At 39.2% G+C, this 12800-nt stretch overlaps 1 protein-coding gene across 1 annotated transcript in view; it reads left to right on the top strand.

The window, feature by feature from the left end:
• The window catches only part of Ctnna2 (catenin alpha 2), a 1102240-nt gene that overhangs the window by 122770 nt on the left and 966670 nt on the right, over positions 1–12800 (top strand). The window contains 1 exon segment of the mRNA XM_028871390.2: positions 7614–7720. Coding sequence (XP_028727223.1) covers positions 7619–7720 — 102 coding nt within the window. The 5' untranslated portion in view covers positions 7614–7618.

The following is a 12800-nucleotide window of genomic DNA, read 5'->3' as shown; positions in this document are numbered from 1 at the left end:
GGATTTATAAAGTGGATACCTACAAGGAATGATGCATATCATTAACCTATTGGACACTTGAAAGCAGACCCTGGAGAAGTTAACTTCAAGATGGATTTTTCTGGTTAGGACTCCATCCATGGAAACAAGGCACATGGCCCTCACTGCCAATGTGGAAACAAGGTATTTGACTCTCACTGATGACAGGAATTTCTTCTCCTTCTGCCTTTGAATTATTCTTAAGCTTTAATTTTCTATTGTGAATGACAAAGAACTGCTGATGAAAGCCTCTTCCTTACCACTATAGATACTCCACATTTATCAAGAAGATTACCAGATGGGCTATGTGTTCACCATTTATGGATATACAATTTGATACTTGTTAAGAAGAAAATCATCTCAATTAATAAATGGATTGCTTTCTCTTGGGCGTCTATAATTCTAATACAGGAAGGAAGGTAGCCTTGTCATCTTGATATTCACTTTTAAACATTTTAGAGCTTTATGTTCATTGTATATGCTATTGTTTTACCTACAGAAATGCTTAAGCAAACATATATATTGAACATCATGTTCACAGGCATATGATGCTGGGGCTCTACCCCCCACACTGTGAGATCTGGTCTTGCTAGATGAGTCTCTTTTGAATATATATATACATATATATTCCTATTCCTTTGGTGATGAAAAACATTATATTTTTGGTAAATAATTATTAATAAAAAATAACTAATGTTTCCAGAAATATTGGTATGCATCCTATCCCTTAAATTATTTAATAGCGATTTTATGAAATACATGTGATTGTTTGTGATTTTTACTTGAGGAATCTGGGGCTAAGGAAAGACAAATGATTGGACATTATTCCCAAGATGAATTATTGCCGGGCATTAATTTAAAAATTCTATGGACATCATTGTGTTAGCAAGTTGCTGGATAATCACCCATGACAAAGTCTTGCTGATTTGTGATGTATAAAAATAAGTATGGTTTATCTTACCACAATGATTGTTCTGAGGTTGCCTGTTCAGGCTTGCTGTAACTAAGCATGGCAGCCTGGCTGGAGGCACAACTTCCCTGGTCCTTCTTTCTTGACTGTCATGGTTGAATGCAGCAGTACAATAGGGGATTTCCAGCTAGGAAACTACTGTAGACAGTTGGCTATGAAGCGCTGATAATGTGAGTTCCACACTCGGAACCTGGGGTGGGAGGAAGAACCAACTTTTGAGAATTGTTTTCTGACTTCCACACAGGTGGTATGGCAGCCATGTGCCTGCAATCCCACACATAGCAATAATAATAAATAAAATAACAGTTGAAAACAAAGCCCCAACATCCAGTCTACATTAAAAGACACTGAAATTTGTGATTCCCTATCAGATGTCCAATTATGGCTGTCAACATGATGCACCGGGAGAAGGAATCTCACCTGAAGAATTGCCACCATGAGTCTGGACTGTTGCTGTGTCTATGGGGCATTTTCTTGGTTTCTAATTGATATATGAGGGCTCCACTCATTTTAGGTATTTTTGCTCATAGAGGAGTAGACCTGGCTTATATAAGAAGTGTAGCTGACTTTGAGTCTGGATGCCAGCCAGTAAGCAGCCTGCCTCTGTGGTTTCTCCTTCAGGCTTTTGGCTTGAGTTCCTGACTTGGCAGCCTTTGATGATGGACTATAACCTGTAAGCTCACATAAAATATCTTCTTCACAAAATGCTTTTTGTCAGATGTTTTTCACTGCATCAGAAAAATGAAACCAGGACAGATACATTATAAATATTGAATGTCCCAGTAGGATGATGTCCTCAGCAGGAGTCAGCCATATTGAATGTGTCATGGACCAGATGCCCAGTTGTCAATTCCCATGTACTATCTATACTAATTTTTTATAGGCATGCCCAACCCATGGCCTCCAGGTCCCATTTGCCCTGGATAAAAATGTTCAACACTAAGTCATAAACTTACTAACTTATGGAAACATGATTTTTTTCTGTCAACTTTGATTACATCATTATGCATTTCTAGAATGGGTACTTTATAGATAATACAATGTCAAAAGGGTGGGTGTTTCTGCTTAGTCCTTTTTTTCTGTGTCTTTCTCTGAGCCCATTAGAACTCTAGGGGCAGAGGTCAATTGGTGAACCTAGAAGACTATGGGCATGATCACCAACCTATAATTTTTTAATGGTTTTGTGGCATTTCAACTGGCCATACAGTCTCTCTTCAAGTGTTTCAATACAAGGAGAGTAGATATTGTATAAAGCAATGGTACTCAGAATAGCAAAGGTACTCAGAATAGCAAGGCAGACATGTTTATTATAGAAATTGCATATTGCCAGGGTTACAGCAGTATTAAAGATGAAGAAAATTCTTACCTTTATCAGACGCTCAGTGGTTGACTCTGCTAGGTTCTCTTCAGAGCAAACCCAATGGAAATTCAAATAGTAACATTCTGGACCCAGTTCTGTAGCTGGATGTTTTTCTCTGTCCCACTCTGGCCCCACAGTCCTGTAGCTGCTTTTAAAATAATCACTCAGAGGCTTAATTTTAATTATAAACTGTCTGGACTATGGCTCAGGCTTATTACTAGCTAGTTATTACATCTTAACTTAACCCATTTCTATTAATCTATTTATCTCCACATGGCTGATGGCTTATCAGTGCTTTTACATCTTGCTTCTTGGGAGGCTTGTTGGCATCTCTCTGACTCTGCCCTCTTCTCCCTGTACCTCTGCTTAGATTTCCCGCCTGTCTATTATCTGGCTTCTTATAGGCCAAAGAAGCTTTTTATTTATTATTATTAACAAATTGTAATAAAACATATTTGTAGCGTAGAGAAAGACATCCCACAGCACAGCTCTATCTCTACTTCCAAACATGTTTATATGGCAAGTGGTGGGAAGATTGTGGTGTACAGATGGGTTTCCTCCTTTTTGATTTTTAACTTCATAGCAAACAGTGCAAGCATCTTGGCAGTGCTGAAGATATTCTGCAGAGACACTCTTGCCTGTCCCTTTGGCTACCAGACTAAGAGATAGTGTGCCCCATGGAACTGGAATTTCTCCAGGACTCTCCTGTTGGGAGAAGCAATAAGCTGAAGCCAGGTACCAGCCAGAGCTGGAGCTTGCCTTCTACAAGAGATTTCACACAGTGTTGACAACTTGTCAAAAGAGCTTGCAGGCGAGATTGGAGTCCAGACAATGCTGATGGGCAGAACCACATTTTGACTGTAACTATTTAGGGGTGCAAACTTCTTGTCCCCTCTTTAGAACCTAATTCTCATGATAGCAAACCACAGATGGACCTGAGGTAGCAGCCACTTTGTTCTCCACCACCTTACCCTGGTTTCATCACAATGAATACATTTCCCTTTTATGTGTTCTCTATAATGCTTGTGTTTAATTTGCCTTTTGAGGACAGGTGGTTGCTCCCAGCTTGATAGGACAACCAAGGACAGGCTTCAACTCTAACCTCTCCAGTAATGACAGCATGCTTGAGAAAAGCATCATTACAGTTCCTTTTTAATGAATTCATAACATGTAAACTTTTTTGTGTGTGTGTGTGTGTGTGTGTGTGTGTGTTTGTGTGTGTGTGTGTGTGACTGAATATGACCTGTGTGGCTGAGAAATGATTGAGGTTTATCCCTAAGGGAATATATTGAGTGATTTGACAAGCAACTCTCCTTTTATGCTAGTCCTGTGACCTTCAGGACTGGGCTGTGACTAGCTCTGCTTCTGGGCTCATAGAAAGCTTAGAGTTCTGCTCAGGAGCATTTCTCTTTTTTATTTGAAACCACATTAGTGGCTCTGAGGTGACTATGCCAGCATTTTTGTTTCTTACCCCAGTGTTCTTTTTTTCCTGTGTGTTACATTATAAAGTTCTATATTGGAACACTCCTAAAGGACTCTGTGTGCCTTCCTTCATCTGCCAACTTACATAACTGGCATGCCCATCTTGCAAAGGAAATCCTCTATCTAGTTTGTGTGGGTCAGGGGGTGTATAGATGAGGGTGCAGACATGTGTTCAGGTGTTTGTACACATGCGTGTGGAGGCTAGGGAACAGCTTTCCTGACATTTATCTCAGATGCTACAATCCTGTTTATTTTTTTTAACGTTTTATGTTATTTTTAGGCGAATGTGTGTGCAGGTGCATTAGTTTATATGTACTATGCATGTGCAAGAGCTCAAAAGTGCTAGAGGGCCTCAGATTTCCTAGAACAGGAGTTATAGGCTGTTGTAAAATGCCTGATGTAGGTGCCGGGAAGTGAATTCCAGTCCTCTGCAAGAGGAGTACACACTTAATATCTGAGCATTTCTCTACTTCACCACACACCTTGTTTATTTTTTAGGCAGGTTCTCTTACTTTTACCTAGAGCTGGTCAATGGAGCTAGGTTTTCTGGCCAGCAATTCCCTAGGATCTACATACCTCCACCCCACTAGCTCTGAGATAACAAACTCAAGTCATTATGCCTGAATTTTTAGATGGCTGCTGGGTATCAAACTTAAGTTCTTGTGGTTAACATTTTACTGGCTGAGCACTTACCCCAGCCTCTATCCTTAGTCTTTCATGGTTACTTCAGCACCATATAAAAGTGACTTCAACACTACTCATCTGGCTTTCTCACAAAACTTAGCCATTAAGTGTCCTGTCAGAATTTGAAAAACAGTTTTCAGGCTAGTTCTCCAGGTATTGGACTTGGTGCTAACTGCTGATTTAAAAAATCACTTATCATATTTTAAGGAGACTCTTGTGTCTCTAAATCTGACAATCAGACTATGGAGATAATGAACCCCCAAAAAATGGGAATTTCTCCAGGAGTTTCATGATGGGAGAAGGAAAGTCACCAGTCAGAGTCCTGGCAAAAGTTTTCACAGAGTTCTAACAAATTGTCCGGCTGCCTTACAGAATAAAACTGAAGTTCAGGCAATGATGGACAAAGGTGGGTGGGACCACTCCTTCACCTGGACTGCTTAGATGTGGATGTCCATGGCTCTCTACTTACAATTTAGCCTCACTTCAGAATCCCTAGAATCCTAAGATGGACTTAAGAGGGTCAGTGGATCTCTTTGTCCCTCTTTCTAACATGACTTCCCTGATCAAGTCACACACACACCCCCACACCCTCACACCCCCACCCCCCATTTTATGTTGTTAACTTGGGTGTTTGATTGAGGACAGATGGCTGAACTTGGCTTCTAGTGGCACAGGCTATGTCACCAAGTTTGGTAATGATATCAGTGCAACAAAAAGGTATTAAACATATGCAGGAAGCTTCTGGCATCCTTACCACACTCCAGCAGGAGAAGTCCCATGCCCAGCCGCAGAATTCCCTGCTTGTCAGCACTGCCACAACTGTGGCAGTTGCAGTGTGAATGGGGAAATTGTAAAGTGTCTGCTCGTTTCTGAGCACCCGCAGCATGGGAATGCCAGCTATTATTGCTGTAAAGGAACCCAGTTCTAAATCTGTGTACTTGGATCCCTGTGCTCAGTTTATTTAGAACATGGCATTTGGAGCGAGAGAAAATACCAGCACACTGCCTTTGCCTTTTCTTATTTTTCTCGAGCAAATTGGTTGGGTCTTTTTGGTGAACAATTAGCTCGCTGTAGGATGTAGGAAGGAAGGCTGGTGAAGAAGTACTTTATCATGGTGCCTATTGGGGGAGACCTTCTTTGCATTGTTAATTTGAGTAGAAATAATCATCTGTATTGATTTATGAGGATGGAATTGAGTTGCGATGTTGATTCAAAAGAAGAAAGCAGCCATGAACAGTTTGATTTATGGTGGTATTCAGCAAATAATTCAGATTCAGTTTCTACAATCTAAGGTTGCCTGTCTGGTGCTTATATGTCAGAATATATTCAGCAATTTCTTGATGAGAAACACACCCTAGATGGAATGTATAATTTAATTTTTGAGGCCAGAGTCATATTTCGTGGTCACCTATCGGAGACTGGAGAGGAGGCTACCTCTGACTCAGTTGTTCTTCAGTGAAAGTGTGTTGACTTAGAGATGAATAGACCTATCAGACACTCGTTCTGTGGGGTAAATATATAACCATGATGGTTACCATGATTCCAGAGATAGCTGCTAATTTTCAGCCATGAAAATTTACTGCATTTATAAGATACCTGTCCTATTTAATTGATCGAAATTATTGCCCCAAAGTGTATGATATCTTAAGGTTTCAATTAAGAAGATAACAGCCAAGTGACCTGTTGTAATGCCTTGGGGTCATGCATCTGGTGATCATAACAAATACACTTTATTCATAGTTTTTCTTTGTATGTCTCTCTCTGGCTATAATGTCACTTTCTTGATTCTCCCAGTTCCGTTTGTACTCCTGATGTTTGTCACACCAACCCATAATTCTCTGACTTGGATATCTTTAGTTTTAAAACAGAAGTTGCCTGAGGTCAAGATCCAGGCCTTTATCTGCAGATAGCAGATAAGAACATACTAAACACTAAATGAATGGAATGTTTCTGTGGTATCAGGGTCTCAAAATTTCTTGGATGTGGTTCAAGAGGAACACTGAGACACATTGTTGTGGATAAAGAGTTTATTAGAAGAGTTATTCATATCATAGACAGACAGACACAGACACTAACATGGCAGGGACTCTGAAGAGAGTTGAAGGCCCAGCACCAGAGACAGACAGAATGGTAGGGGCTAGGAAGAAGAGACTCATATCCCATGAGGCAGAAGCATAGACCTTTACTTATGGCTCTCTAAGGACAGAGGTGGTTTCATTACAAGAGACTGAAGCCAGGCTCTTTGAATCCCAAGCAGCAAGCAGGGAAAGGGTGAAAAAGTAGGATGTTTGGCTACAACCATTCTCTTTGATGGCCTCTCACATCCCCTGCTGTGGTAGTTAATCTTGTTTGTCACCATGATACACCTGGGAGGAGGAAATCTTAATTGTAAACTTGTTCCTATCAGATAGACCCCTGTTCATGTCTCTGGGGCATTTTCTTGATGTTTAGTTGATGTGACATAGTCTAGCCCATTCTTGGTGTTGCTGTCCCCAGGGTGGTCCTGAGCTATATAAGAAAGCTAGTGAAAAACCAACCAAGAGCAAGCCCATAAGCAATATTCCTCTGTTATTTCTCTTTCAAGGCCCCACCTTGCATCCCTGTCTTGACTTCTTTTGATGACAGACTATAAATACTTTTTTTTTTCAAGTTGTCTTTGGTCATAGTGTTTAGTCATTGCAATAGAAAGTGAACTAGAACAGCAGATAAGGTATCCATTCCTGGAAGCTTTTTAGCTAGAGACTCATAGATATGGCCCGAGTAGGCTACCTGGCAGTGTTTGTGAATGAAGGTCTGCTGCAGGTACTGTGGTCTGAACTGAATTCTGGTTTGAATTCTAACATTACATTCCCTAAAGGTCTCATCTGTAATGTCCTGATGTATACCAGAATGCTAAGGAACCTTCCAAAATAGCTAAGATCCAAGAATTTCACAACACACAGTACTGGCTCTGGTTTTCCTGTCCTTAAAATTTCAGAGTTGGACCTAAAAAAATCTTCAAATATCTTCTAGGTTTGGGTGATGTACTCCTTTTGAATACCATGGTCAAAGCATATGTCCTTGAACATTCTTTCTAATGGATGCCATATGTTTCTGCAGGGAGCATGACTTCAGCAACTTCACCTATCATTTTAAAATGGGATCCCAAGAGTTTGGAAATCCGGACACTCACGGTGGAAAGGCTGTTGGAGCCTCTCGTTACACAGGTAAGGGGCTTGGTACCATATATGTTTCCAGGGTCAATTCCATGATCCTATGAGGACTGTAGAAGCCTTTAAAGAGGATGTATCATATCATCATGCTGATTGCTAAGTATGTATTATTTTTCTAGCTGTGGACTGTTTCATTGCCTTATATGATTTAAAGTAGCTTTTGGAAACTATTCATATGATGGTTTTAGAAAATAAAATTGTTGAGATAATTAACGAGAGGGGCCTTGCTGAAGGGACCCTCATTTGCAACACTGGATTGATTGTCTAAATGAGCCGTTCTTCATTCACTTTCAGAAGCAAACTTCATCCTGTTAAAATGGGGCTTGCTCCATTTTGGGGTTAATACATTTCCAAGATGTGACTGTCAAGAGCACAGAATGTCATCAGGATTTTAAGTGTTGAGAATTAATGCATAGTGTCTCATGAATCACGTCCTTTGTGATCTAAACCCTTAAGTTTCTGCAATATGAAAATGTGAACTTTTTATGATGCATTTGTAGAGATTCATTATACCGCATGAAGCTTGAGGCTATTTTTATTGGTTTGTGCTGGATGCTTTAACAAATTACCATCACGTTAATGGCTTCAAGCAACATAGATTTATTGTTTGATGGTTTTAGAGGTCAGAAATTTTAATGTCAAGGCACTGGCAGTGGAGCATTCTCATTGGATGCTTGAGCAGAAAGTCGTGTCCTTGCTTTTTCAAGCTTCTAGAAGCCTCTTGCCTTCTGTGGCCTCTTCTAATGTATTTGAGATCAACATTGTAGAATGTGTGCATTTCTTTTCCTGGTCTCTGCTTTATTCATGTACACTCTCTGAGATTGAACCTCTTAGGACTCTTATGTTGAGCCTCCTCAAATATACCAGAAAATACTCTACATCTGCATATTTTTAACCTAATTGCATTTTAAAGTCCTTTGGCTGTTTAATGTATTATACTTAAAGTTTCTGTGAATAGAAGGTAGCTGTTTTGAGAGGACTGGGGTATATCATTCACAATAACTTGGGGTAGCCTCTGTACCCTCCCCATGTGTGAAATATTTTCATTAAGTCCCCAAGTTACCAAAAGTCTCAACCATTATAGCTTCAATTGGGTTTCAAAATCTCACTTAATTCATTGCCTTTAAAATCTCCCAATTTCTTGTAAGCCCTTTTGGGATAAGTCAAGCAAAGTTGTTCTATGCCAGTGAGCAAGGCATGGTCTTCTGAAATGAATTGGTAGGAGAGACAGACAATCTTAGTTACAGATATTCCAATTCCAGAAGTGAGGAAGTATAAGAATAAACTTTGCTAGCCTCAGGGGTGGAGCTTCCTCTGGGTGTTACTAGATTCCAAGTCCTGTGAGCAACCCTCTGGGGCTTGAGAATCTGCCCCTTGAATTATTTGTTTTCCATGGAACACTGATAATATCACTGTTGTGCATATGTGACCATAGTTTCTACAGGTCAAATTTGAGGGGGTGCAGTAATCCCATTGAAGTCTGCCCTTTAAGTCCAAGCTTTTAACCATTTCAAGAACCTCTTAGTTTCTCGTTTGTACCTGTGATGATTCATTCTGGTGAAGAATCTCCTCTAGAAAGTGTTTCTTCAATATCCCATGTACTGGCATTGCCTCTATTACAATGGCCAAGGGAACCCCATGTCACAGGACTAGGCTCTTTCCAGTGCTCTTCACATACTGAGTACTCTAAAGTGTATATTCATAGAAGGGACTAGCAGAAGGCCATAAGGTCATACAATAGACTGCCTTTCTTAGTAAATGAAGAGCTTTATGGTTTGATAATGGAGTTGAAACATAATAACCCTTAAGGAATTAGGTTTACTAGGAGAAAGGCCCTTGTATCTCTGTTTGAGCCTTGAGTTGAGAAAGTGTTAGAAAGAAACAATAATGCATTAAAAGCCTCTTAACAGGGCCTTAAAGTGGAAGGGAGGCTTACCATTAAAACCTCAAGAGGACCTTCAGTAAGAGGTCAGATATGGTGGCTCATGTCTTTTAATTCATGAACTCAGAAGACAGAGGCAGGCCAGATGTACGTAGTGAGTTCCAGGTCACCCAGGGTATGTAATGAGAGACAAAACAAAACAAAAGAATAACAAAAAAGGAAGGCTAGAACATTTGTTTAAAGTGAAAGCCTCAGAAAGACAGGGGATTACCATAAAAAGAACGAGGGCACCTTCAGTTTATAAAATCCTTCAACAAAGGATAACCTTTGTGGCAAAGATCATAGAGGATTCAGGTATCTTTTAAAACCATAAATTTGGAGCTGAAATGAAACAAAACAGTCTCTTAATCTAGCTGCCAGCCATGGGCTGGGGGCTGGGTGGGTATCACCTGATTTCTTCAGGCTGTGAGATCTCCCCTCTTTGAGTGACCTTTTAGAGTGACCAGAATTTTAAAGAGGCAAGCAATGATTGTACATCCCCCAGCATGGTTTCCTGAAAGCAATTATTTTAATTTGGACATGTTTTGTAATCTTTGAAGCTGAGAATTTCCCAAATTATCAATTTCCATTTTTTTATTTTTATTTTTTTATTATTTTATTTTATTTTGTTTGTTATTTTTGAGACAGGGTTTATCTGTGTAGCTTTGTGCCTTTCCTGGATCTTGCTTTGTAGGCCAGGCTAGCCTCGAACTCACAAAGATCCACCTGCCTCTGCCTCCCGAGTGCTGGGATTAAAGGCATGAGCCACCACCTCCTGGCTCATTTCTTTTTTTAACCTTAATAATTCTTCCTTCTGTTTACCTCTTTCCTCTGACATGTTTTTTAACAAATAGCCAGGAGAAATGAAGCCACCTCTTCATGGCTTTGCTTAGAAATATCTTCAGGTAAATATCTATGCTCATCACTGTTCTAGTTTCCACATAATTGAGGGAACAATTCAGCTGAAGTTTCTGTTACTGTCCAACAAACTTTTCTTTTCCTCTTCCTTCCAATACCATGCTTCTTATATTTTTTTTCTGAGCTCCTGCTAATGTATTCTTCGACAATCATATTATGATAATTTGAGTCAGTCTCCAAGATTATAAATTTTGTCCCCACCATGTTCCTAGTATTCTGAGCTATCACCAGCAGGGGGATTAGGAGACATAATTAAAATTCAAACAGACAAAACCAAACAACCTTAAAACTGTCAAGTAAGGAAGTCAGTGATTAAAATATTACATTCATTCATGGTATGTGGGTGTGTGAAGGTCAGGGGGCAACTTTTGAAAGTTATTCCTCTCCTTCTACCTTCTGGGGCCTGAAGATATAATTCAGGTCATCAGGCTTGGTGCCACGTATCTTTACCTGCAGATCCATCTCACTGGTCCTAGAAGATTTATTATTATTTATTATTATTATGCACGTTCCTCATGCTTCTTTCATTCATTATCTTCTTTTAATCCGTCTGAAGATTACAGCAAAGTCCCGCTTTCCAAAGACAGGTTTTGCATTAGTTTGTGGTTGCTGCTTTCATGATTTACTACTGTTACATACACTTTGTAGCATAAAGACTACAGATATATCACATTAAAATTCTGAGATGATGAGTCCTTATATCAGGGTGTGTAGGGCTGCATTTCCTGAGGATTCTCTATGATGGAGGCTCCAGGTCTTACATTTATTAGTTGTAGAATTTATCTATTTTCTTTCTTTGCCACTCCCCCTTCATCTCCAGAGCCAGCCACCTGTCCCTCCAAATAACTCCCTCTGACCTCAGTTCATAGGATCCCATCTCCTCAGCTGATCCTCAATCCTGCATCTATTGTATGGGGTTCTGGTGAACATAGTAAGCCTTTGAGCATGCCCCTAGGTGCACTAACCGTCTGCAGAGCTGTTTTCCCACTTACAGTAACGCATTCACAATTTTAAGGTATTATAATGGCTCTACCTTTACGTGTAATTGGTCGAATGTTTCATATGTATTTTTAATTTGTTTATGATTCCTGTCAGCTCTTTTGATAGTGTGCTGAGTCTGTCCCTATTCAGGTTTTGGTCTGTGAGTGAGGGTCTATCCATAAAATATTGGTTAGTGGATGACAGTAAGCGCAGACTAAACAATGAGACATTTTTATAATCACTTGATAGAGTCATTTTGTCTTTTAAATATAAATACAAATTTGGGCTTGCATTTACATTTTTCAATTGTAAATTATTCTTTACATTGTGTTTTATGAAAGGGTGCTTGTGGGTATTAGAATAAGGGAAGTTGATCTTTTGTAGGAGGGATGTGTAAAAGGGCTACTTTAGGAGACATCTGAGGAACAAGAGCAAACTAATCTTATATGTTCCTCCATGAAGGCAGGTAAAGACTGGGTACCTTCTCCTAGCCTCTTAAATGTTCCCTTCATTATATACATATGTATAATAATTATCTTCTGTACTAAATGTAATGAACTACTAAAACATAGTACTTAGAATTACCCAAATGGTGAATGAATGAAGTTTTCTCTTTTTCCTATGGTAATAAAAATATGCATGTTCATTTTCATACTAGCTATAAAGCAATGATGGGTAAGTATGGAATTATGTGATATTGTACAGAAGCACAATTTTGATGATTTTCAGTTTTTAAAATGTCCACCTTTGTATTTGCCTCTTGAACTTAGTTTATTTCAAAACCATCACAAGATAACAATTAAAACAGTGGTCATTAATATCATTTGATCCAACTATTTGAAGTTTTTCTGTTGAATAAAATAAGTGAATAAAACAATTTTTTTTCAGAAAAGATCGCAATATGTTTGGTACTTAACACTGTTTGACTTCAGAGGATTTAGCTCTGCAACTAACCATAATATCCATCAAATACCTCCAATATCTGCTAGCTTTAATTTGCATGCTATAGTGCTATTGTTATAAAAATATTTTCATTCATGTTGTTATTAATCTGGATTTTTTTTACATGATGTCATGTACAGAAGCACACCAAGCCCAGGAATGAACCCTTAGCGTTCCAGCTGATAGGAATGGTGGTTCTTGGGGTACTTAAGAAAAACAAAAGGGACATAAAATATTAGGTAAAAATTTCATAACTGGCATTTAAAGAAAAATGTAGAACACAGAAAAATTGAACCACAGCACCAACTGTAT

This window comes from Peromyscus leucopus, chromosome 3 (assembly GCF_004664715.2).
Source record: "Peromyscus leucopus breed LL Stock chromosome 3, UCI_PerLeu_2.1, whole genome shotgun sequence".
Lineage (NCBI taxonomy): Eukaryota > Metazoa > Chordata > Mammalia > Rodentia > Cricetidae > Peromyscus > Peromyscus leucopus.
This window is presented reverse-complemented; position numbering and strand designations above follow the sequence as displayed.